We start from the raw sequence: 26,488 nt of genomic DNA, 5'->3' as shown, positions 1-26,488 counted from the left end.
CATCACTTCCTGTTGTGGGCAGGCGTTTCCTGTCGCTGCTTGGTAACAATGGGGAAGATAATGGCTGCCTGAGCAACGTCTCCTAGCAGGCGCTGGACTAGAGGCGGGTCTCCACCAGCGACTCATTGGAGGCGGGCCTGAGAGCGGCGGCAGGGGAGGCGCGCAGGAGCCTCGGCGGCGGTGGCCGAACCGACCGGGTCGGATCCCGACACTAAAACCGAGTAAGTGAAGCCTTGGGAATACGCTGAGAAATGGATGGAGAGCGAAAGGAAGACAGCAGAGCTGTGGCTGCTTCGGTCTCTCAAAATGGCCTAAGTGGTGCGTCGTGGCGGGGGCTCAGCGCCGCCTCCGGACCCCAGGCGCCGGCTGCTGCGGGGGGCTCCGTGGCGTAGTCGCCGCTGCCATTTTAGTTGGGGGTATGGTCGCAGGCTCTTTGAAGAAGGGGAGGGAGGTGGGTAATACTTCCTCTCCGTGGCCGCGCAAGCCGCAACCTGGGACCTCCAGAGCCCTGAGAATTTAGGGGAGGCGATTTTCGAATGTTGGCCTCGCGCATGAGAATCCATGATCGTCTCAGGTTCTTCATTTCCTCGGTTCTCTGCAGGCTTCCCCCCTTTTCACATGGCGGGCTTGAATTTGGGAAAAGTGAGGGGAAAATCGGGCTGCTCCAAGTCAGACGCTGGGAACTCTTGGGCCTTTAGATTTCTCAGGATTTGCAAAACCCCATTTTGAGCCCTTCTGCTGAGCACTATCAGTTAGGCACCCCCCTGGGGCCACGATGACATTTTCCCTGAGGATCTGAGGCAAATGTGGTTTACTCCCTTGCTCCAATAACCCTGGGAAATTCTTTGCCAGTTATCACTGCAAGGATTACCCCAAAAGGGAGGGAAAAGCGATATCGTGTTTGTTTTTCCTTGGGTAAGGGTCGGAATTGGGCCAAATGATTTTCAAGTTAATTTCCGTTCACTCAGCCAAGCAACCCAACAACCTCCCAGCTCAGGAAAAAAAAAAAACCCTAAGGGTCTCCGCTTCTGCGGGCGGTACCTGCCACGTACGCCGTAGCTTTAGTAACTAGTATTAACTGGTTGGGCTTCTGCTTCCTGAACACTCGGTCCCTTTTTCCCTTATGCTGATTAATTTCAAGATGGAGGAGACAGCCACGTTCCTTCCCTAGACAGTTTCACCATACTTATTCCTAGTCCGGGAATCTGAAGCCTAGTAGAATTGTTATTTAGGTCATTCTTCGGTTTTGGAGCAAGAGAAAGCATTTGTACCAGGTTGTCATCCACCATTTGCCAGGCCCCACAATAATCTTTTGCTGGAAATAAGGAGCCCACATTTCCTCAATCAGAATTAACCGCAGTGGCTTCAGATTGAAGGAAGGAAGAAATAAATGTACTACTACTAATCATTTCTTCTACTCTTGGTGATTAAAGACCAAATAACTACTCGTATCACCCTGTCAGGTACATTATGTCCGTCCTGGATGACTTGAGAGCAGGCAAACACGATTATTACCCCCCTAAAATCAGTTTTCTAAACTGTAAAAATAAAGTACCCAGGAAAACCAATCTGACCACTTTTTAAAATACGATTTTAGGACACTCTTCTCTTACTGAGAAATGTTTTATTCTTTAGCCTATGATGTCCTGACGATCATTCATACTTCAGTTCCTGCCGTAGGCTTAGTGTAATGTGCCAAATAAGTACTTGAAAGTATCAGAATCTGAAAACAATTACTGGCCTGATAAGGACAGGCCTCTTTTAAGCAAGTTTATATTTAAAGGTAGATTGACTTTCAGCCTTTAAAGGAAATCTTATATCTAACATACGAGATTCCTGGTTCCCTCTGACCTCAATCTCCCCCAAATACCCTAATACTAATTGAGTTAGGTTGGATTGTGGTGTGTGTGTGTGTGTGTGTACACTAAAATATATAGGATGTGTATTTTTTTTAGGATGTGTCTATTTCAAAGAAAATGTCTATTATAAAAGAGGAAGAATAATGGATTCTTTTTTTTTCTAGAGCAGAAAGTGAAGAAAACTAAAATCCAGTTTATTGTATTACAATACTATGTCATAACAGTCAGGTAATTTATTTTTTGTTGCGTCTCCTGATGATTTATGTGTAGAATGCATGTTTAAAAATATTCTGTTTTGCAGGCCCTATAATTGGATAGGCTTATTTGATATATGTTAGTTGTGTTGGGCATTCTTCATGATGAGAATGAATATTTTTAACTGGGAATTCGGAGGGTAGTGTTTCTGAGTAGCTGGAACTTACTAGTGTTTTACTTGAATTTTCCCTGAAGCTTACCAACACTAGTATAGAACAGAAAGAACAAAATAGAAATTTGCTGCCTTAGTTCATTGTTGTAATGGGATGGGTATACGTAAGTAGTGTTTAAATGTTCAGTAGAGTATTTTACAGGAATATAATCTTACATTGTTTTGTATGGTGTTTGATTTTTTTCCTTCCAGATCCAAAAAATCATAATACATAATGCTCTAATTGGTATATTAACTCCCTTCATCATCATTGTTAAGGTAACCACATAATTTATTACCTTAGCCAGGATGCTTTTAAGAGCAAAAGGGATATTATCAGTAACTTTGCCTGAACAACAGGTGCAAACATGGATTATCCCAGGCACATTGGGATGGGTAGTTAGCCTAAATCATAACTAACTTGTATTGAATGTTTATGTGCTTAGTCCTGTGCTTCACATGCATGATATTGTAATCCTCACAGCAAAGCCTCGTAACTGTTTCACAGAAGTAACTGAAACTCAGAAGAGCTTAAGTAATTTGTCCTCAGTTAAATAGCTGATGAGTGGTAGAGCCCTCATTTTAACCCAGATCTATCTGATGCCGAAGTCACTAAACGTTAATGCCTCTAGGCTTAATTGCTCTCTAATTAGATTGAAAATGCAAAGAAAATAGAAGGTTGTAATAAAATCTGTAGGTATGTCGCATCAAAAACTTTTGTTAACACTTAAAGTGAAAAAAAAAAATCTGCTTTATGAAGCAGGTGAGACTTATTTAGCAATTAACCCTTTTTAAAAATCTGTCCTGGTTCCTTTGTCAGCTGTTACTGCTTGTGATACAATTTGATAAACCTAATTTAAAATGAGATATGGTTTTAAGAAATAGCTTAATAATGAAATGTTATCTAGACGTGTCAGACTGGTTGGATATTTCAGGTTAGTGAACGTGTAGTGAGGCCTCAATAATACAGTAGGTCAAATGGGGCATCTGCATTTATGGAATTATAATGTGTACATTACTTTTTTCATAGAGCTAGCAAATTGGGAAATAGAGCAGATCACTCACCAGCCTCCTGTTCCCTTGATTTACCATAGAGTGGATGACAGATTAGAAAGTGAAAAGTCCTCTGTCAAATCCAGACCAATGAGGTGCTAGAATTTGGGGCCGCTGCCTAGGACTGGATTGTAAGTCTAATTCCTTAACATTTCTGTATAAACACAAAGATTTTCAAAACCAAAACCTTATGGCCTATTGATTTCAAAAAGCATCCAACGTACATAATCCCTTGTCATTTTAACAACCAGTATAAGAAAGCAGTAATACTTTTATCTGTTTTTTTCTTTCCTTGTTTTTTTTCTCAACCTTGAATATGGAAGTTTCCCAGATAATCAAGCAGTTCATTTTCCTTTCATTGAGGACATGTTTTTTAAATATAAAAATCTTAGCAATTTTAAACAATCAGGGAATACACTTATGACCTTGTAGTTTTGCTCCTGAAATACATAGTTCAGAAGTATGAAATACATATATTGTGGTAGATTTTCTAGTATTTTAGAAGATTTTAATTTAATCCAACCCAAGATTTTAATTTCTTTCCTCATAATAGCACCTACATACGTGTGAGACAGATACCTGTAGACAGGACATGGTGGTATACAGACTTGTGGACTTCTTGCAATACTGTCATACCTACAGGTTGGGCTGCTCGTAGGTTGCATGGTGATGAACATGATACTTTCTGTGGGGAAAAGGAGATGTTTGTGTTCAATGTTTTTAATTTTTCTGGAATGAAAAACTGTCTCTTTCCTATTGCTCTCCACTTAACTGTTAGGAAGAAAGGAATTAATTCTGATTTAGTTTTCATTTTTTTTATTGGCCTGAGTTCCCATTAGTGTCAGTTACATCTGAGGTGACCATCTCATGGATCCAAGCTGAAACTTTTGAGAGTGAAAGAGGGCTATATTAATTACTACAGAATAATAGGTATAGACTGCTGCTCTTCTGAACAAACTGGGTATATAGGGTGTCTTGCCAATGGGTTTCATCCCTGGGCAAGTTCGCTATGGATTCAGTGTGACCAAAGAAAATGACAGGCAAAACGTTCTTGGGGGTGAAAGGGTTATACCCAACTTTATTTCCAGGTGGCAGGTCAGTCAGTCACTAGAATCCCATTCACTCAGAGCGAGTCTGTATGCAGCAAGCCAGTCTCTGCCTCTGGCCCACTGTCCTCGGCACTGCCACCACTCCAGCCTCTCTGCTCTGCTCTCCTGCAGCCTTGCAGCCCTGCCACCGTCTTGTGCCCAGAGCATTGGGCGGAGCTCTTTTTATAGAGTCAACAGCCATGTATTGCCCACAGGTGTGCAGTGAGCTAGTCAACCATGGCCAGGTGAGAATCCTGGCCACAGGTACTCTCATTTTATCCACATATGGTCACCTGTGTCATATTTCTTTGTAAGAACACTGGTTCAGGAAGCACAGTTGTCAGCATGTTTGGTTCTGTAACACAAAGTTACTTTGCTGAAATCATGTAATAGTCATTGGTGTAGATGATACAGTGTTTTCTTTTTTGATCAAGTGATTTTAACGTTTAAAATTAGCTTCACTATCTCTTAAAAAGTTAGTTTTTGTGGAAAACTCATGTCCTTAAAAAAAGTGCTTTATTTTCTAGTTAACACCAAAATTGCCAGTAATCTTTCATTTTTACATTAATAATTTTTTTCGTAAACACCTGAACCTTATGGGTTTTTTGAGTCCTTTTTTGATTTACTGGGAATACTGAGAAGCAAGTCAAATTGAATTCATGTGGGTAAGAACCAAATTCTAATTTAGTGATACAACTCAACAATAAAAGAACTAAAGGGTAATCGAAGATTTAATTCACTGTCTAAAGTACTTGAGTGCATTGAAATGTCATCATAGAGGTCTCCTTTTTAAACTAAGTTGATCCTCTGAGTTGGCAGCATTTGGTTTGGTCTCCATGCTTTGATTTGTTGACTTAATACTCTTTCTATTGAACTGTTTTAGAAGGTTGTAGAAGTCAGAATTGTCTGTGAGCTGCAAGTCAGTAGACTTCCTGCCAAGAGATCAGACACATAAGGGGCATTTCTGAATCCTTCTGTGTTTTTTTTTCTGCTGTCCTTTTCAAGTGGTAAAGATAGAAGAATGTAAGTGAGGCTATGCTAACATTGCCACATAGGTGATGTTTTATAATCTCTGATTGCTATAGTAGTATCAGCAGTGGTGGAGGCCAATATTGGAAATAATCACAAATTGTATGGTTGGTAAGAGGTATCATGCAGTAAGTAAAGGCAGTGAAACATAAACCCTGCCCTGTTGTTTTTAAAGAGGAATACTTTATATTTTCTTTAAAAAAAAGAGTCACAGAAAGGGAATAGAGGTGCATGAGTGAAATGTCAGTGAGCAAGGCATAGCTTCTAAGCTTTCATCCTAGTTCTTAGCTTCATTTTTCTGACTTATTTCTATAATTTGATCTGGGTTATATCTTACAGTCACAGATTCATAAATCTGGAAGGTAACTTGTAGAAGTTGAATCCAGTACTCTTAATATTGATGGATATCCTGAGGCACAAGATGTTAAATGAATTGACCAAATTTATATAACTAGTTAATGTTATGACCAAGACTAGAACCCAGTGTCTCCTGTTTCTTCCTTTTCACAGAACTGAATTCCACTCTGCTACTCATAAAATAAATAAGCTGTCTGGTTGTTACCAACCGTTTATTTGTTACAAATACTGTAAAATTTTAATAAAGATTCTATATATGAAGAATTCCCAACACTTTGGGTATCTACATATATGAATGGTACTTTATATCCTGGCCTCAAATTCAGCAATTAAACTTTTCTAAAACTGCGTTAATTATTTTTCATTTCAGTGATAGTATTATTGAGCTAACGTTTTCTTTCTTGACAAGGATTGCATGTCATTAATTATCTGCTTTGTGAGGTTCTCAGTGAAGTTCTTATACACAGAATAATGCCTTTTTCAGTACAACACATTTTCATGTTAACTATGATTTTTTCTTTAATTGACATGCTCTGCTTTAGAACACTATTGAGTTTGGAGCTAGTACAAACACATGCAAAAGTTGAAAATGCTCAGAATACTTCAGAAGTTGGTTGATGTTAGGTTACCTTGATTCCTCTCTCCCACCATGCCTTTTTCTTTTTAAAAATAAGTATTTCTTCCAGACTTAAGAGATGTAGCTTATTTTTTAGGTTGATACACAAGCATTTGAATTGGAGGATTCAGTTTTGTAAAGTCTGTTGTTTCCTTAACTGGGTACTATGATGTAGTATCTCCATTGAACATAATGTGTGTGCTTATACCTAGCACCAGGTCTTCTGATGCATTAGTACCAAACAATATTTTTTAAGTGACTTTTCACCTTAAAAAATTACAAGTTTTAAAGATTGGTGTACATATTAGGAGAATAAAAAATACTTTTAGTGGTGGTCAGAAACATAGTAAGCTGCATAATTTATATTAGTATATGATAGTGACTATAGGAGAAATGAGATCACTAACAACGCTTTAAATTGCCCCAGGTGATAAAATCTGTTTCAAATTCCCTAATTAGAGTAAATCTCACCTTTGCTTTTCTTGCTGGCTTTTTCTCCCTGGAATTAAATTTACCTGAAACAGTCATTCATTCATTCATTGACCAAATGAGTCATTTTTGAAAAATGACTGGCCAAAATTTTGGCTGCTCGTTTACAGGAATGGATTTGGATATGTTGGCACACAGTACTTTGAAATAAATAAGGTTAATAAAATACACTATTTGTCCAAGGGGCAACTGCATTTAAAACAAAAATACTAAAGTTGATTTATTTAAAAATAAGTCCTGCTGCGTTCATACTGCTTATGAAAGGTGCTTTGTTAATTTGCAAGTTTTCATACCAGGAGTGAACATAGTGTAAAAAAAAAACCCTCATAGTGAGGTTGAATACTTTAGACATGCCTATTGGGATTATAGAAGTGTATTTTAAAGTATATAGTTTAGGGATATACTGGGAGGCAGTTGTCTATTTAGTGAAAAGTTGACTGGATTTGGAATCAGGAGACCTGGATTTAATTCCTTGCTCTTTCCACTTACTGGCCATGTGGCCTTTGGTAAATGCCTTCCTTTCTCTGTGTTTCTGTTTCTTGTCTGTAAAAAGAGGTGACGATTCCTACTTCATAATAGGATTGTTGTGAGGATTTAAATGGAATATAGGTGAAAGGGCTGTATAAATAAAGGATGGAGGGTATAACTATGGAGATTTAAGAACAGTTATTTATTTTAAATCATTTTATTGGTAAGCTTTTCATAGAAATATTTAAGTTTAAAAGTGGCAGGTACAAATTGTATGCCCAATCCAAAATTTCTGACTTCTATACATGAATATTAGAGCAAGGTAACTAAATAGATTTAAGATTCTTTTATAATGATAGAAGGACCCCCCCCCCCCCCCAGGGGTGTGTGGGGCTTCTTTTTAACTCTTACAAGTTAAACTGGAAATATTCCACAGTGGTGTTCACCAGAGTAGAATCTAGAGACTCATTTTGTTAACATAATGCTTCACTAATATTTTTACATCAAAAGGGAGAGAGATCTGTATTTGATCATTTGGACTTTGGTCTGATATCCTTGGCATGCTTTAACCTTTCATTTTCACTTAACAAACAATAGTGACATTACATCTGTTGGGAGCTGAATTTTGTGGTTTAGATTTATTACATTTTTTCATTATATGCCACTTGGTAATGAAGGGACTGCTTAAAAGGAGACCAGGCTCACTTGGTGTATGTAAGATTATTTTACAAGGCTTTTGAGGGCACTGCTTAAACTCAGGATGTCTTTCTCCTTCAAAATATAATTACCTTTAGTCCCGGGGACCTCTGCAAGTGTTATAGCCATAACTCACCCCTTAAATATCCCTGGAGGTAGAGGTGTCTTGCCAGTGCTGAAACTTCTTGATTTCCATTCCCAGTGAAGAATAAGGGAGAAAGAATGGGAGCTTTAGACAAAAGTAGGGAACCAAATCAGGGGGAGAGATTTTTCTCTCCCTGTCTCCTAATCAGCTACAAAAAACAGACTGTTTCTTTAATGGAAACCTCTTCTTTAGCAACAAACATTGTGTGTTCTGTTTAATGAAGCCCTGCCAGTTTGGTTGCAATTCTGAAATAAAAAGTAAGTGTATTGCTGGCATGGCATGTGTTTTGCTTGATTTTCTATAGTCTGTGTATGAGAGGGTAGGGGAAAGGAGAGCAGCATGCTATTATGGAAATAGTAATTTGGATTTATTCACATGTTGCTTTATGAGTGTATCTTGTTAAAATTTTGAATTAAAAAAATCCAATAAAAATCCCTCCTGCATGGAATAAACTAACCTCTAAGTTCTAAGGCAGGAGCTGTTTAGGATTCAACAATCTCTAAAGTCACATTATTGGGAGGGTTTTGAATAGAGATACAGTGTTCTCTCTAGTTTCCATGTAGGAAGTGATAGAAATTGAAAGGTCAAGAGTGAATCTTGAGGATTGGTGAGCATAGGAAACAATCATCTATCCCACATGTATTTGTAGGTTATACAACATTATTTTTTGAAAAACAAAGTGGAATATTTATGTTATGGGTCTACAGAGCTTGAACAATAGATTGGGAACATTTTGAAACTCTATATGTGAGGTTTTTCTGCCTTACAAACACATTCTTTACAGCTGCACTGTCCATTGTGGTAGCCACTAAGCACATGTGTTTATTGGATTCTTGAAATACCGCTAGTATAACTGTAGAACTAAACTTTTAATTTTCCTTAATTTTAATCAAGTTCAATAAAAAACTGAAGCTGTGTAAAATATTTTTCCATGAAACAACTTTGTTGTTTTGGTAGGACTACATTTTAACCATTGAAAATTTAGTATGCGACTTAAAAATGTGCTCTAAGTGTAAAATGCATACCAGATTTGAGAGATTGAGTATTTGTAGAAAGAATGTAATACATCTCACTGATTTTTTTATTGGTAACGTGTTGAAATGTTACTTTGGGTAAATGAGATACATTGATAAAATTAGTATTTCATAAATATGAAAGACCATGTAAGTCAGGAAATGCCTGTGTGCACAGATAGATGAAGAAATTGAGGAGGAGTCAGTAAACAGCTGGAAAGAATTAGGAATAGCTTCTTAGGTAAAATTTCAGTGAACCTTTAAGAGGGTGAGTGAAATGGGGAGAGTCTAGGAAGGGGCTGCTGGCACAGCATTAGAAGTGTGAAGGCAGTAAAACACAAGATGTGTTGGAGGGTAGGGACGAGGCAATGTAGATTGGTCATGTCAGGAAGGTTGTAATGGAATTGTGTCACTGCGGTGTGTAGCTTAATATGGTCCTAGGCCCAGAATAGAAAACCAAGAGACTTACCCATTCTTAATGACATTTTAGTTCAAAGGGTCTTCTGAAGTCAGTCTGTTCAAGCTCCCACCTGTTAAGGAATCACCTCTTAAATACCTGGCCTCTGCTTGAATATTTCCAGAGGTGTGGGTAGTTTGCTTGCTGTAAGAGGCTGTTTGCATCTCCACTTTTGGACAACTTTATTTGTTAGGTGATTGCCTTAAAGGAAAGATCTGCTTCCCTATTTCTTCAGATATTGGCCCTAGTTTGACTCTCTGACTCTGCTCTCTTTTATGTTGTAGCTAAATATTTGAGGATGGCAATCGTGCCCATTTTTAGTTGTCTTCAGGTTAGACATCTCCAGTGATTCAACCTTTTCTTTTATGGTGTTGCCTGGCTTCTCACTATCTTGGTCATTCTAGATGCTTTCTTGTGTTTGTCAGTGTCCTTTTCCTATTTAAAATGTTTCAAATACTCCACTCCTTTGAAGAGCAGGTTGCAATATGGAATTGTCACCTACTTTTGTTTGAATACTGGTCTATTTTCAGGACATGTAACTCTGGTAGGTGTTTTAGCAGCCAGGTCAAACAGGCTTTTTATTGAGCTTTTGTTAACTAAAAACTTCAGGTCTTCATGTGAACTGCCAAGACAGGTTTTCCCCCCTACTCTGTACTCTTACTATGGGTTATTTTAGCTTGATAACCCTTAATAATTAAGTGTGGAAGGTAGCACATTATCCATCATTTTTGTTAATTTCAGTTCATCCTCACAGTTCACTGAGAATTTGGAATATTATTTATCATATATATCTTCATTACTAACTCCCAGCTTTGAGTTTTCTATAGATTTGGTTAGCATGTCTTTGGTATGGTTCTTTTTAAAATGCTGAAGACAGGGCTGTTTGCAGGTTAACATCACTCCATAATCTTTGAGGATCTTATTCAACAATTGTGAATCTATTGATTGTCATCAATCTCCTTGCTACTCAAACTGTGATTCTAGGATGGGCAGCAAATAATCTCTTGAAGGCTTATTTAAAAGGAAGGCTCTCAGGCCCCACTCCCAACCTACTGAATCACAATCTGTATTAGCAGTATTTCCAGTTGATTCATTTGTATGCTGAAGTTTGAGAAGCACTGATTTAGCCAACATTTCTCCATAACGGTAGGATGAGAAACTTTTTCAGACTCTGTACAGGAGCCAAGCTAGGCTAGTCAGCAGTATTATCCTGATGTTCCTATCAAAGAGGTTCTCAACCCTGATTGTACAATAGAATTACCTGTGGGCTTTTTAAAACTATTGTCTGGTCAACCCTAGTGAAAGCTCCCCAGGTGATTCTGATGGGCCAGCCAAGGTTGAGAACCATCCCTATGTAAAGCAAATGACGTTAATTTGGCAGCAAACCCCACTTCTGGTGAAAAATATTTTCTTCTACATGTTTGCAGTATATCTGAGTGTCTATTACAGAATTTTCCCTGGATTTATTGTCAGATTTTGCTGTGCTATAGTTAATAGACTTCACTTTCTTTGAAGATTAGATCATTTTTAAATCTAGTATTTTAGCATCTTTATTGTTCTCTGTGATTTCTCAAAGATTATTAGAAATTTTATAGTTTGGGCTCTTGATTCTTTGAGACATTTGTTTTTCTACTATTTACATTTGGAAGGTAATTCTCCTTATTGGATAAAATAAAAATAGAAGTTGAATGCCTCTACCTTCCATCTTCTGTTAATATACCAATTTCTCCTCTTGCTCAGTACAAGACCCCTTTCTTGTTTCAGATTCTGTTTTTCAAGACCGTTTTAAAAATCTTTACCATATTTTTCCAACTTTCTTTTCCATGTGGACTTTAATCTCCCCGATGCTACTCTTAAGACGTTGTGCCATTCTTGTAACAGTCCTGGGTATGTGAGTTTTGTTATCTTTGGTTTGTGTCTTTTAAATGCCAAAACTATCAAACATTTTTGCCTTCTTTGAATTATTTATATATATTTGTAAGCCTTTCAACCCTACTGATTTGTACTTTTTAATAAATTATTTTCAGAACTATTCACGGATCCTTTATGTTTAAATGGACTTCATCCTAACTTTCATGTTATTATTAGTGTTCATAATATTGACTAAGAACATTAGCCAAATGTTACTGGTGGTTTTCTTTGGTTTGAGAAATTATGACTGAAGTTCCTTTTTCCTTTGTGCTTTTCAGTATTTTTTAAAATTAAGTTGATTGCTACTACCAATACCAAGTAGTATTACTTAGCATATGGAAAAATACTGCTTCCTTTTGTTCGTTTGTTGCCTAGCTCACATAACTTTTTGAGTGTTTTTATTAAAGCTGTGGATGTCCAGTCGTCTTAAAGTTTCAAGTTTCTATAAAAAGAGCATCTTTCAGAAATTTCTATAGTTTAGTTTTACTAAATTGAGAAATCGTAGTTATGAGGTTAGGAAACTCCAAAAATATTAAGGTCTCCCTCTGATTCTCCTTCCTTGACACGCTCATTTTGTTTAAACAGTGGTTAGATGGTTCTCAGAATAATGATCTAAGGAAAACAATGGAGATCTAGATGTGCCCATGTCTGAACTAAAACTCCTGTAAGCTCAGCAGACAGGTAGAGAGGCTTCTTTGTTGTTTATATATGAAAGAGGGTTTGTTTTTATTTTTCTCTTTAGTATTGACTTGTGAACATCCAGATATGTCATGTCTTATGTGTGGGATTAAATCCCAGTACGGTTATTGATTACCTCTTTTCCACAAGTCAGATTTTCATATTTTCATGGAATTAACTTTAATTTTGTCAATGTGAACTTAAATAAAGGTCAATCTGGAGTTGGAAGGAAAAGAATTAGAGAGTGAAATTATTTGGCATATTCTCTTAGATTGTTTACTACCATTCTTCATTAGAGTGGTTAATTGAGAGTGTAGAAATTCACCAACATAGTAATTTCCTATATTCTTTCAAGTAGTGAAGGATAATTCAGAACTTTTGGTTAGTTTTATGTGCTATCTAGAGTAGGGGTTGGCAAACTTTTTCTGTAAAAGACCAGATAGTATTTTTTTTCTTCACTGATCAAAAAGCAAAATTGAGCATGTAACATAGTTATTTATATAAAAAGAGGCTGTATTTGCACAAAGTTTTTCTTGATAAAAATCAAAATATAATAATTGAGTACAATGTTTTGCAATATAGGTCTACTAACATTCTTTTTCAGGGAAATAACATTTTGCTTAATTGAGGCTAAACACACTCCTAATCAAAACTGTGATGCTATATACTGTTACTGACTTTGAGATGAGATTTTCCATATTTCATTTGAAAATATCTTTTCAGACATACAGGTATTGCTGTCTAATCAGTCCACACATATATAAATTTTTAAACTTTTTTATTGGAGTATAGTTGATACACAGTATTTTTTGTTATTGAAATATAGTTTATATATAATCTTATGTTGGTTTCAGGTGGAACAACTTAGTGATTCATCAATTGTATACATTACTAAATGCTCACCATGGTAAGTTTAGTTACCATCTGTCATCATACAAAGTGATATACAATATTATTGGTTTCAGAAGTACAACACAGTGATTCAACAATTATATACATTGCAAAATTCTCACCACAATAAGTGTGGTTACCATCTGTCACCATACAAAGATACTACAATATTACTGACTATATTCCCTATGCTGTCTTTTCATCCCCGTAACTTACTTTTTTTGTAATTGTAAGTTTACACCTCTAGCCCCTTCATCTATTTCTCCTATCTTCCTGACCCCTCTCCCCTATGGCAACTACCAGTTTGTTCTGTGTTTTTGAGTCTCTTTCCTGTTTTGTTTTATTTTTTCAGATCCCACATTAAAGGGAAGTATGATTATTTTTCTTTCCCTGTCTGATTTATTTCACTTAGTATACTATCCAGCCACATTGTGGCAAATGTCAAGATTTAGTTCTTTCTATATCTGAGTAATACTCCATTGTATTCCATTGTACCACATCCTTCTCCATTCGTCTCTAGATGGACAGGTTGCTTTCATATCCTGGCTCCAGCAAATAATGCTGAAATAAACATAGGGGTGCATATGTTTTTTCAAATTAGTAATTTTGTTTTCTTTGGGTACCCCAAAGTGGAATTACTGGGTCATGTGGTAATTCTTATTTACAGTTTTTTGAGAAACCTCCATACTGCTTTTCATACAGGCTATACTATTTTACATTCCTACCAACAGTATACAAGGGTACGTTTTTCTTCACATCCTCACGAACACTTGTTATTTCTTGTTTTTTTTTTTTTTTTTGGTACGAGGCATTGTGACCGGAGTGAGATACCTCATTTGGTTTGTATTTATATTTCCCTGACAATAGATGTTGAGCATCTTTCCATGTGTCTGTTGGCCATCTGTATGTCCTCCCTGGAAACATTATTCAGGTCCTCAGCCCATTTTTTTAACTGGACTATTTGGGGTTTTTTTGGTGTTGAGTTTTATGAGTTCTTTATATATTTTGGATATTAACCCCTTATCAGATATAGCATTTACCCATTCAGGAGGTTGTCTTTTTGTTTTGTTGATGGTTTCCTTTGCTGTGCAGAAGCTTTTTAGTTTCATGTAGTCCCACTTGCTTATTTTGCTCTTTTTCCCTTGCCTGGAGAGACATCAAGAAAGAAAATGCTAATGTTGATGTCCAAAAGTGTACTGCATATGTTTTCTTTTAGCAGTTTTGTGGTTTCCGTCAGGTCTTATAATTTAGCTCTTTAATCCATTTCACATTTATTTTTGTGAATGGGGTAAAACAGTGTTCCAGTTTCATTCTTTTGCATGTAGCTGTCCAGTTTTCCCAACACTATTTAGTGAAGATGCTATCTTTTTCCCATTGTATATTCTTGCCAAAGCATCGTGTATTAATTGACCATGTAAGTGTGGGTTCGTTTCTGGTCTGTTTTGTTCCATTGATTTATTTGTCTCTTTTTCTGCCCATACCATACCGTCTTGATTACTAAAGCTTTGTAGTACAGTTTTAAATCTGGGTGTATGTTACCCTCAGATTTGTTCTTTTAGGATAGCACAAGCATTGTTTTAGTGAAGCATATTTATTCCTTATAAAGCATTTATGGGATTCTGTTAGATTCTTCTCTTGATGCTTACTTACCTTTTAGCACATCATTACACTGCAGAGTTAAATTGCAGGTTAGGTACAAGCTTCTCAGTTGCACAGTTAAATAGGGTTTCAAATAAGGAAATTTCCTCTGTAGTTCAGTAAGGTCCAAAAAAATGCTTCTAGAACTCTATTTTGTGCTGAGAAAACCTGCTAAAAACTTGTGTGGGAATAGAGTTCTTACCTCTTTGACAGCACATTTGTACATAAAGCAGTTGACACTGTGATTCCAGTGTTAGCTATAGCTGAAATGACTTAACTGAAGTATAAGTTGTTCATACAAGCACTATTTTGCCTTCTAACTTTAGACTGAATTCATTAAGAAACATGAAGTCTGCAACAAAAACTAGTTTCCCAAGCCATTCATTCAGTTTGATAATAAAATCAAGGGTGGCTCTTGTCATTCAGAAAAAAATTTTGTTCCTTATAAAGAGGAACCTGTGTACAACATATCACAGCGAAACTTCTACCAATGCTAAGCTATCAAAATGAGTGAGTGGTAGAGCAAGTCAGGAGATTCAGCTTCTAATTCTGACAAAATCACCAAACTGAATGCAGGTGGTTAATTAAGTCCACAATAGTGAAGTCTACAATTGACACTACTGGTTCAGTAACTTGATAGATTGAAAAATTTTCTATAAACTACCTGCTGATGAATAATATAATGAATAGCCATAGACTAAACACCTTGCAGTTTCATAAGCTTTGTAAATATGTCCAACTAGGTCTTTTTTTGCTCTAGACATATTTTTACCACCACTTCAGTTGTGACACATCTTAACAGATTCTCCTTCAGGTTGTGCTGAATAGGTGTTATTTCAACTTCTTTGAAAATATCACCTGTAGTTCCATGCAGACTTTTACAGGCTACTTCTATAGTTACTTCAAACTCCTTGACTAAATAGCAACTGAATAGCATCAGTTACATTTGTCAACTAAAGATCACTACTCAAAAATAATTTACTGCCTTGTTTTTCAATTGATTATGTTATATCTCAGCATCCTCAACTTTTTGAGCAACTACTCACCAAAGGGCTAATCTTACATATATTTTCTCTGAACACACATCTCTTTAGCTTCTGCAGTCAAACAGTTTAACTCACCATCAAAACAGCTTTCCTTGCTTAGCCAACAAATGAGCCACTTGGAAACTTTGGTTGAAGCCTCATTTTTTAGTTTTGTGGAGAGAGATTTTGTTTTAAATTTTTCTAATTGTTTAGACTGTAGCTTTCCTGTGATTTGGAAATACTGTGATGCCCACTTAATCTGGTAGTATCAGCATGTATTTTATTATTTTAGCTCAGTTATAGTGCCATAGCAAAGTAACCATAGTATTTACCATCTAATCTGATAACAAAATAATCCACACTCCACTGTGCCTTTAAGGGTGACATTTGAAGTCCACTCTCTCTTCATTGGACATGATGAGTGTGTACCAATCATTTTTTTGAATGTCACAGTATGGTTGATAATGCATGGTACTTGAAATGCTGTCAAGTTGTAATTTCATCACTGCAATTTATGCTGCACAGCTTACCAGTGCAAAGCAGTGAGAGTGCCCCATATGGTCTCTGTCACAACTAAGCTCTGCCATTATAGCACAAAAGCAGCCGTAGACAATGTGTAAATGAATGTATTCCAGTGAAACTAAACACTGAACTTGAATTTCATGTACTTCTCACACATCACAAAGTATTCTCTCTTTTTTTAAAAAAAACTATTTAAAAGTGCAAAAAGCATTCTTAGATCTCAAGGAGAAAAAAATTGGCACCAAGGCTGAATTTGGCCCATGGGCCATAGTTTGTCAACCCCTGTCTTACTCTTATCCTGGTACAACTGTGTTTTTTAGTTTTAATGTTATGAAATTTCCTTCACATGAGGTCTTAAAATCCACATCTTGACCTACATTCTGGATTTTCACATAATTAGAATTGTTCTATAGACATACTGACTTCTGTTTTCAATATTGATCTCTTTTCTCCTTTTAGATATTTTTCCACTTGTTTATCAAGATGGAAAACTCAGATTCTAACGATAAAGGAAGTGGTGATCAGTCTGCAGCACAACGCAGAAGTCAGATGGACCGATTGGATCGGGAAGAAGCTTTCTATCAATTTGTAAATAACCTGAGTGAAGAAGATTATAGGCTTATGAGGGATAACAATTTGCTAGGCACCCCAGGTATGCCATGTGTAGTTTAAGGATTTATATATGTAAATTGCTGGTGTGTAAAAATAACCTATTTTTAAAATACATTTCTTTAGTCATTATGAAGTACGATTTTTAACACAATGGATATAAAATGCCATTATTGCTGAATTTAACCTGCTTCTGTCTACTCATACTTGGAATCTATTTCACATTTTTTAGTTTATGAATTATATTGTGAATTTATAGCAAGCTAAATCAAAGAGTGGGAACAAAATGTGATCTGGACTAAAAAGAACAGTCTCTTTGTTGTTAGTTAGCTTTGTTTAACTTATGAGACATGAGTCTTAAGTATGGAAGAGACAACTGGCACTTTAGCTCCTAGGCTACTTTTCTCTTTGTTATCTCTGATTACCTGATTAAGTCCTAATCCTAATCCTCCAGTGGTAACCTTGTTTAAAGTCCTCAGTTAGTCAGAACTTTGTGCTTGGTTATTCTCTTTTGCCCATTTAGGTCCCATTTGAGTCTACTTTAAATACATTATCTCCCTTCCTCCTCATTTGTATTTAATTCTAACCTTTGAGTGATTGCTTAAATTTTAAAAGGTAAGATGTTAGTTAGCGTGACTCTTATTTGAGGAAGTTGCATTTTGAGTCAGCAATACCAGGCTTGAATCAGAATGCCTAAGATGGCATTCTGGCCTTGCCATTTATTAGCCCATCAGTCTCTTATTCAGTCACAGTTTTCTTGTTTTAAAGTGCAAATAATAATACCCACCTCCCAGAGTTGGAGTTTTAAATAATGAGGTGTTGTGTGCAAAAGCATTTAATAAGATGGAAAGAAACATGTATAAATATAAGTTGTCATGTGCTCCAAGAAGTGAAGTTTACCCAGGTTCCTACTTACCTCTTGGTTTTCATCTCAGATGGGTATAAGTATTGGTTTTTATTTTAGCTTGTCAAACATTTTTAAACTATTTTCAGGTGAAAGTACTGAGGAAGAGTTGCTGAGAAGACTACAACAAATTAAAGAGGGCCCGCCACCACAAAACTCAGATGAAAATAGAGGTATACTTGGTTTGGGAGAATGCGTAGAGGATGGAGTGGATAAGGAACTTCATAACTGTAAATGTCGGCCAAAGATTATCCATAAATGGCACAAATTAATTTGTTGCTAAGTAATTGTCACCATGATTTTTTTCCTGCTTCACTTTTGGGTTGTTTGTGTCAGTAGGGACATAATAAGAAATGGCCTATTTATGTGATGTTTTTTCTTGATTATCACATCTACTGAAATGTCCTCCTACCTACTGAATTATTCCGTAGAAACATGTCAGTTCATCACCAGCAGGAAGAAATACTGTATTCTCTAACCTGATGGTTCTCAAAGGGGTATAAATTTGCCCCCTAGGGGACATTGACAATGTCTAGAGACATTTCGGTTGTCACAACTGGGGTTTGCTACTGGCATCTAGTGGGTGGAGGCCAAGGATGCTACTAAACATCCTAACATAGTGAAATGCAGAGCACACAACAAAGAATTACCTGGCTCAAAATGTTAATCATGCCACTGTTGAGAAATCCTGCTCTTACCTCAGGTCTGGTGTATCTCTCCCAGTGTGAAGGAGGGAATTTGACTATCTAACTTAAGAGGCTATAACAGTTTGGTTCTTCAGTGTGCTATTATATGTACCATGCTAGGTTCAGGCTATTCATTTGGTCTGATCTCCATTCTATTTTAATTTAAAATCTGGGTATCATGAAGTATTCAAATACTTTTAAACCTATAAACCTTATATTTTTGCAGTGGTTTACAGCAGTCTTTTATTTAAAAGGTATTGTATTATCAAAGGCACTTAAGTCAAGATCCTAGAAGAAATGTTGTAGACTAATAAAAATTTGACAAAAATGTGATTTGGACTAAAATAGTAGCCCTCGACCTTAATTAGTGTTTACCTTGTTTGATTACATTAGTGTTTTGACAGTGGGCTGGAAAAGATGTCTCTGACAGTCCACAGTGGTATGCTGTAGGCTCTATATGTGGTGAAGTGCTGAAAATAGACTTCCTCTAGATACCCTTTACAAAATTCTCTGAGTCTCTCTAGGACTATCTTGCTCTTTCTAATGAATGGAATTGAAACTTTCCTGCCTTTACTTGAAAATCTGTGCAGCATAATTTATAAAAAAATCTGTAAATATGAAATCTGTTCAGCATCCTTGCCCTTTTTTTCTAATACAAAGTTTCAGAGCACTATTATATGATTGTTCTATTTAGTAGTTCCTCTTTCTCCCTCTCCCCTCCCTTTTTTTAAAACAGGTGGAGACTCTTCAGATGATGTGTCTAATGGTGACTCTATAATAGACTGGCTTAACTCTGTCAGACAAACTGGAAATACAACAAGAAGTGGGCAAAGAGGAAACCAATCTTGGAGAGCAGTGAGCCGGACTAATCCAAACAGTGGTGATTTCAGATTCAGTTTAGAGATCAATGTTAACCGTAATAATGGGAGCCAAAATCCAGAGAATGAAAATGAGCCATCTGTAAGACGTTCTAGTGGAGAAAGTATGGACAACAGCAGCCCAAGGCAAGTGGAAAATCCACGCTCTGAATCAGTAGCTGCAAGGCCATCCAGATCAGAACGAAGTTCAACTGACGCATTAACGGGAGAAGTCCCACCTACCAGAGGTCAGAGAAGAGCAAGAAGCAGGAGCCCAGACCATCGGAGAACACGAGCTAGAGCTGAAAGAAGTAGGTCACCTCTGCATCCAATGAGTGAAATTCCACGAAGATCTCATCATAGCATCTCATCTCAGACTTTTGAGCATCCTTTGGTAAATGAGACAGAAGGAAGTTCTAGAACCCGACATCATGTGACATTGAGACAGCAAATAAGTGGACCTGACTTGCTAGGTAGAGGTCTTTTTGCAGCTTCTGGAGCAAGAAATGCCCCGCAGGGAGCAGTTTCTTCAGACGCAAGTGGCAGTGGTGAATCTACAGGATCAGGACAGAGACCTCCAACCATAGTCCTTGATCTTCAAGTAAGAAGAGTTCGTCCTGGAGAATATCGGCAGAGAGATAGCATAGCTAGCAGAACTCGGTCACGGTCTCAGACACCAAACAACACCGTCACTTACGAAAGTGAACGAGGAGGTTTTAGGCGTACATTTTCACGTTCTGAGCGGGCAGGTGTGAGAACCTATGTCAGTACCATCAGAATTCCAATTCGTAGAATCTTAAACACTGGTTTAAGTGAAACTACATCTGTTGCAATTCAGACCATGTTAAGGCAGATAATGACAGGTTTTGGTGAGTTAAGCTACTTTATGTACAGTGATAGTGATTCAGAACCTAGTGGCTCAGTCTCAAGTCGAAATGTTGAAAGGGCAGAGTCACGGAATGGAAGAGGGGGTTCTGGTGGTAGTAGCAGTTCTGGTTCCAGTTCAAGTTCCAATTCGAGTTCCAGTTCAAGTTCCAGCTCGAGTTCGAGTTCCAGTCCTAGTTCCAGCTCCAGTGGTGAAAGTTCAGAAACTAGTTCAGAGGTGTTTGAAGGCAGTAATGAAGGAAGTTCATCATCAGGTTCATCAGGTACCAGGCGAGAGGGTCGACACAGGGCCCCAGTAACATTTGATGAAAGTGGCTCTTTGCCCTTCCTTAGTCTAGCTCAGTTTTTCCTCTTAAATGAGGATGATGATGACCAACCTAGAGGACTCACCAAAGAACAGATTGACAACTTGGCAATGAGAAGTTTTGGTGAAAATGATGCATTAAAAACATGTAGTGTTTGCATTACAGAATACACAGAAGGCAACAAACTTCGTAAACTACCTTGTTCCCATGAGTACCATGTCCACTGCATCGATCGCTGGTTATCTGAGAATTCTACTTGTCCTATTTGTCGCAGAGCAGTCTTAGCTTCTGGTAACAGAGAAAGCATTGTTTAAGGTCTGAACTCTCAGCTGTGAAGCTGTTACAGTGATGGGCAAACAGGAATCACTTGCTTTATGTCCACTTTTTGAGTGGTGCTTAAATGTAAAGTAGCAACCTGAATTGAGTCATTGCTTTCTAATGAATCATTGTCCTTTTTCCAATTTCTGTTCCAGGATAAAAGGAAATATTTTAAAAAGCAGTGTTTTAATACATAAAAATCTGATTTCAGTACCAGTAATTGATATTACTGATGATTTATCATGAACGCTTGTCATTTTCTCCTTTGTTATCTGAAAAGATCTGCCTTAGCAATGGCTCTTACCTGTTTCACATTGATCTTTAAAATTCCCCATGCCATAGGAGAGGTGAAGGAAATTTCCCAAGTTTTACAGTATGTATTTCCTGAGTGATTGCTTAAAGCTATACCATTCCTAGTGATTAGTTGACACAAATTCAGCTACATGCTGAATATTATTTGTTCACCTTCAGATGAGGTGATATTGGACATGTTGGTGTAAATAACACTAAGGTTAGGATCTTCTAAGTGTAAAACTCTCTGAAGCCCATCACTCTGGCACACTGTAGAGTGAGCTTATAGTTTAATTGAGATATTTATCTTGTGGAAATATTAAAAAAGCCTATACTTGTGTAAGTGAAAAAATATCACATTCATTTGTTTAAAAATGTAAAGCTATTTTGTAGAGGCTCAGTACTTTTCCAATGCACTGTTATATTAATGCATTAAAAATTGTAAAGTACCATGCTTAGAAATGAAAAAACTGCTTTTTGTGAGCCAACATAGTAAAAAACACACCAAACGAAGTACAAAGCTGCTTTTGTAAGTGTGTAAATGTCAAGAGCAGAACATATCTATATATTTAATGTATGTGAACAGCTACTGTGACATGCGAAAGACAGTGCACAATTGAACTGCATTGAAGACCAATAGAAATTACGTGTTTTAACTTGGATTTAGGCAGGAAATGAAAGACGGGAGTACAGAAAACTGCTCTGAAGAATTTAAACTGTTCATGAAGACGGTAATCATGCAAACGTGAACTGGTTTTGTACGGTGAGATCCTTGACACAGTATTCTACTCAAGTAGATGAAGTAGATCAGCAAATTTGACAGAGCTTTGTTTTAAGAAAAGCAAACCACTAGCACAGGTTACATTGATGTTTTTACAAGTCTGCTCCTCAAAAAAAAAGGTGGAGGAAAGAGACTATAAACCACTTTTAGTTTAAGAATTGAAGTTGGTACAGGTGTGTGCTAATAGGAAAGTCTCGAATTTGCATTGCTTTCGAGATTTGTCATTTTAAGGTACCAGTGCACACTTGATAGTATTTCATTACTGCCCTCTCTAACACAGACTGAACATCTCACATTTAGAGACCAGTTGAAGAATTAAGGGATTTTTATCCTTTGTTGAAAGTGGGTTATGAGTTATTTTAAATTCAGTTTAATAATTGTGCTGCCCATATTTGAAGGTGAGACTGCTGACTCATGCTCTATGGGACATCACTTTATGTTGTTTCCTTAGTAATAAGAATAGGTTTGTAAAGAACCCCAGTACTCCTTGGATTTCTCTTTTGAGGCTGGTGTAGGTTAGGACTAATCTGACTGTGGAGGACTGTGTTTTTCTGGGAAAAGCTAATGGGCCCAAAGAGGAATTGAACATGTCCTTGGCCTTTAACAAAGTGAGCAAGCTACCCAGGCATAGTCAGATACTCTACAAAATAAACAAGCCTGGTTTAGGAATTCTCTGGCTACCTTAACTGCCATCACCTCAGCTGTAAAGATTATTTCAAAGCTCATTCCTTTCATGTTTTCCTCTGGCTTTCAATCCTACCTAAGTATCAAGGAAATTAACTTGTAAATATGGTAGTTGTTTACTAAGGATATGTACTGCTCTTGCAGGGAAATAATGTCCAAACAAAGCTTCACTTATTTTTTTTAATGCAAGTAGATTTCACTGTTTATGACGCTTACATAATACATTCTATCTTTTAAAAAAATTGTCCATGTAAAAGTCAGGATTCCTTTATATTTTGAGCGTCCTTGTCTCCTTTCCTAAGACTGTAATCTCTGGTTTTCAGATTTTCAGGGTAGTTCTTATTGGCTAAAAACAAACCCATTTTCCTCCTGATATACAATGTCCTCTTATTATAGGGGGTGTTCATTTATAATAGTATAAAAGCAACTGCAGCACATTCTAAGAAAAGAAGGTTATTTACAACAAGTACCTCCCTAACCTCCCAAGATGTATTACTCATTTGTTAAGTATTAAAGTAAGAGGTAATTCATGCAGAATGCTGGTTATGAGTGTAGGTATTGAAACTGTTGGTAAACACTGGAAATAGAATTATTTTTTAGCCTTCAGTAGAATGCACATACTGAATATGTGCATGCAGACATCTTTTTTTAATAGCACTCACTAATTTCAATTGGATTATGTAGAATGCATACAATATTTTAGTGGAATTTGCTACTTAATTTTTTGTTTGTTTTGCAAGGTCTTTGACTAATACATACTTAACTAGTGTTGTGGACATTGAAACGACAAGGTCATTTGTAGGTGTCAGATGTACAATGGAAAACAAGTCTTCTCAACAGCATCCGAACACCTATTCTCTTGGAGTATTTTCTTGAAAAAGACTTTACATTTCATTTTGTATCTTAGCACTTTTTCTTTATTACAGAAAGGTTCTATCTTAAAGGCCCAGATTCAACTTCATGTAGTATACTAGGAACAAGAAAAAACAATGTTGGGAAATTACATTGTTCAAAGCACAGGGAAAAGTACTAAAAACTGAATTTCCTTTACTCTTTCAGATAAATTCACTTACTGTTCTGAACTGTTTGAGGTGTTAATGTTATTTAACTCCAAGCAGCTAACAAGGCTGAGATTTATTAGTTCTAGAAACAAAATTGAGCAAGTTAGGTTTAAAGCTTGCAGACTTTATAACAACACTAGAAATTGATTCATGTTATTAATTTGGAATATTTGCTCTAAAAAAGAACACATTAGTTACACCTCAGTGGTGTTAATGGAGATGGGAGTTGAGAAAAGTATTCACATTAGTGTGGGAGTATAAGTAAGAATCGTACAGTCAATAACAAAACATTTAGCACCAGAATATTAGGAAACGGATTAGCTATAAGTGTTAACTTGAATAATTTTCTCCCCCTGGGAAAATGTCCTTTCTGTGCCAAGTATTCTCTCCTACTGTGTCAGTGTCTCATATTTATAAAGGATTATCACTTAATATACTTTCTTTCTAACCACCTGCTTCCCAGATGTCCATGACATGAAATGGGTCAAGCACCAACCATGACTTTCAGTTTCCAAAATACCCATGTAATAGGGAGTAAATGTTGTAAAATGCCTCTTTAAAAGACCATTTTTACAGCTTGCTAGAATGAATTGGCACCTTGTGAATGTTGTTAATACTTTTCTTTTAAAGATGGAGGAAACTTCCCCCCACCACCCCACACCCTCCCTGTTCTAGTCTTTTGTTCTTATGTGAACAAAAAATATTCGTAACCTGCCTTATTTGAGTTTTTAAGTTTTACCTTACTGGCTTCCCTGTCAAATGTATTACAAATGTTACATACATAGAAGCCACCTTTACAGGGCACTTTTATTCTTTCTTGTCTTTTAAGACTATGCTGATTGCTACTTTCTAAAGTATTCTGTACCTTAGTAATGCAGGAGATTGATAAGGCACATGTTAAAGTGTCAGGCGTTTTTTTTTCCCTCTAAGTATAGCATAATTCTTCAGTATGTTTAATATTCAATAACAGTGCTGTAATTCATCAAGTTATCTAGTAAATTGTGTGCTTTCAAAAGAACATTTGAAAATGTAAATCAACATGCTTCATTTGGAAAGTTAAAGTATAAGGTGTGAGGAACTAGAATTTCACTTATTTTTTAAATCAAATTTTTAATAAGCAATTAAATAGCAATGAGTTCAGTGCTTTCCCTTTAAAATTTGTAGCCTTCTGAAATTGAGTTCTTAACAGGAACACTTCTAAAATATATTCCCAACAAGTGAGCTGTCTCACTTGATATATGTAACTACATTTTGTATCTAAAATACAGCATGGAATAGAGCTGTTATTGAGGTGTTGAAACTCTTTTAAGTAATAATAACAGTTTATTTCAGCTTCATGATTATTTTCATATCTGTACAGGTGTTATAATTCATGTTTGAAGGAAATAGGCGCACCCTCCAACACAAAATTACAGTGAGGCACTTGTTTTTATTAGGATTTGTTTACTGAAGACCCATAAGCTGCTTTATAGTCACTTGGATTGAGTGATACCTTATTAAAGACATGCAGTGAAAGTGAACCCCATCCTACCGCTGTGCCTAGTTGTTTCAGGGTTCCTCATCTTGCAGATTTATTCTAATACCAAGGTATAGTTGAACCAGCTGCCCAGCCTTAACTTTTATTTAGTGACCCTCTGCTAGCATTCTTTTAAGTGATTGGTTTACGTATGTTTTAACTGTCCAGTGTTTGGATTTTACCTCTTGATAGCTCCATTTGTCCCTGGTGCTGCTTTAAAAGATGTAGGGCCAAGTGATAGGTATCAAGTTGAGTAGGTACGCAGTTGGCCTTGTTATGTATCTGTGCCTATTTTATCTTCTCCCAGGAAGAGCTGCTTTGGTATAGGTGTTTACTTGGATTCAAAGAATGGGGCAGCAATCTTGGAGAGCTTTCTGAAGCGTCTAAGAACCTGAAGGGATTTGGAGAGGGAAGAATAAAAAAGGCTGCCTTTATGTCTTTGAACATGAAGCACATAAATGTATTTCTGTAAAGACTAAAGTGATTGTTATACCAGGGCTTCCTGACCTCTGGGAGAGACTTTGAAAAAAGCAGAAAGGAGTACAAAGTGAAGTGAATTTGGTTGGCTTGCATTATCTGGTTTCCCATTTTCTTTTAATTTAAACCTGAACATAACACCCTTCTCAGTATCTATCTAGCAGACTCCTGGTTGGGAAGCCCTGTATTAAAATTTGAGAATGTACCCAGTTTTTTTGTACAGTGCTTTACACCTGCTAAAAATTAACTTGTTTAATGCAAAACAAGACCTTGAAAGGTCAGTCATATTAAAGCTGGTTTGATTATTAATAGTTATCTTCAGAAGAAGCTTTTTCCCTATGTAAGATGTCATACTGCAGATTTAAAATATAGACTATCAATAAAATGCATGAAGTGATCATTTGTGCTTGATCATCTCTCCTTGGGTTTTTCTTAACAAGAGGAATATGATAAAGGTTCTGTTGCTTCAAACTGATGTCAAATAGACCTGATTTTTAGAATCAAGTGGAATTACAGTCCAGCCTTGATTTTGATTCCCCTCCCTGCTATGAGTATGGGCAAGTACTGGTTAATGGAATAACCCATTCTGTGTTGTAGCTTAATGGTTTAATCTTTGAGTGGTAAAAGATTAAAGTATATTCCAGTACATGATTCCTGGAAAGATCTAAGCAAATGACATTTTAAGTATGTGCATCTTTGCTATTTCTTGCATTCTTACCATTGCCCTGACTACTCCTTTAACTTCTATAAATAAATACAAAAGCTTGTCTAGA

The 26,488-nt window shown here is 36.7% G+C and overlaps 1 protein-coding gene across 4 annotated transcripts; it reads left to right on the top strand.

The window, feature by feature from the left end:
- RLIM (ring finger protein, LIM domain interacting) lies at positions 1-26,488 on the top strand. 4 transcript variants are annotated; one of them, XM_017660541.3, is made up of 6 exons: positions 1-221; positions 2,024-2,087; positions 3,360-3,449; positions 16,801-16,993; positions 17,944-18,027; positions 19,277-26,488. In XM_017660541.3, exons 4-6 carry the CDS (start codon positions 16,825-16,827, stop codon positions 20,899-20,901), a joined length of 1,878 nt encoding a protein of 625 aa, XP_017516030.1. In that variant the 5' UTR covers positions 1-221; positions 2,024-2,087; positions 3,360-3,449; positions 16,801-16,824; the 3' UTR covers positions 20,902-26,488. The 4 variants fall into 4 exon arrangements, with proteins under 4 accessions (XP_017516030.1, XP_017516032.1, XP_017516029.1 ...); XM_017660543.3 differs by lacking the exon at positions 3,360-3,449; XM_017660540.3 differs by lacking the exons at positions 2,024-2,087; positions 3,360-3,449 and having other exon boundaries at positions 3-221.

Source organism: Manis javanica, chromosome X (assembly GCF_040802235.1).
Source record: "Manis javanica isolate MJ-LG chromosome X, MJ_LKY, whole genome shotgun sequence".
Taxonomy (NCBI): domain Eukaryota; kingdom Metazoa; phylum Chordata; class Mammalia; order Pholidota; family Manidae; genus Manis; species Manis javanica.
The sequence above is the reverse complement of the archived record's forward strand: the minus strand, read 5'-3'. Positions and strand labels throughout refer to the sequence as shown.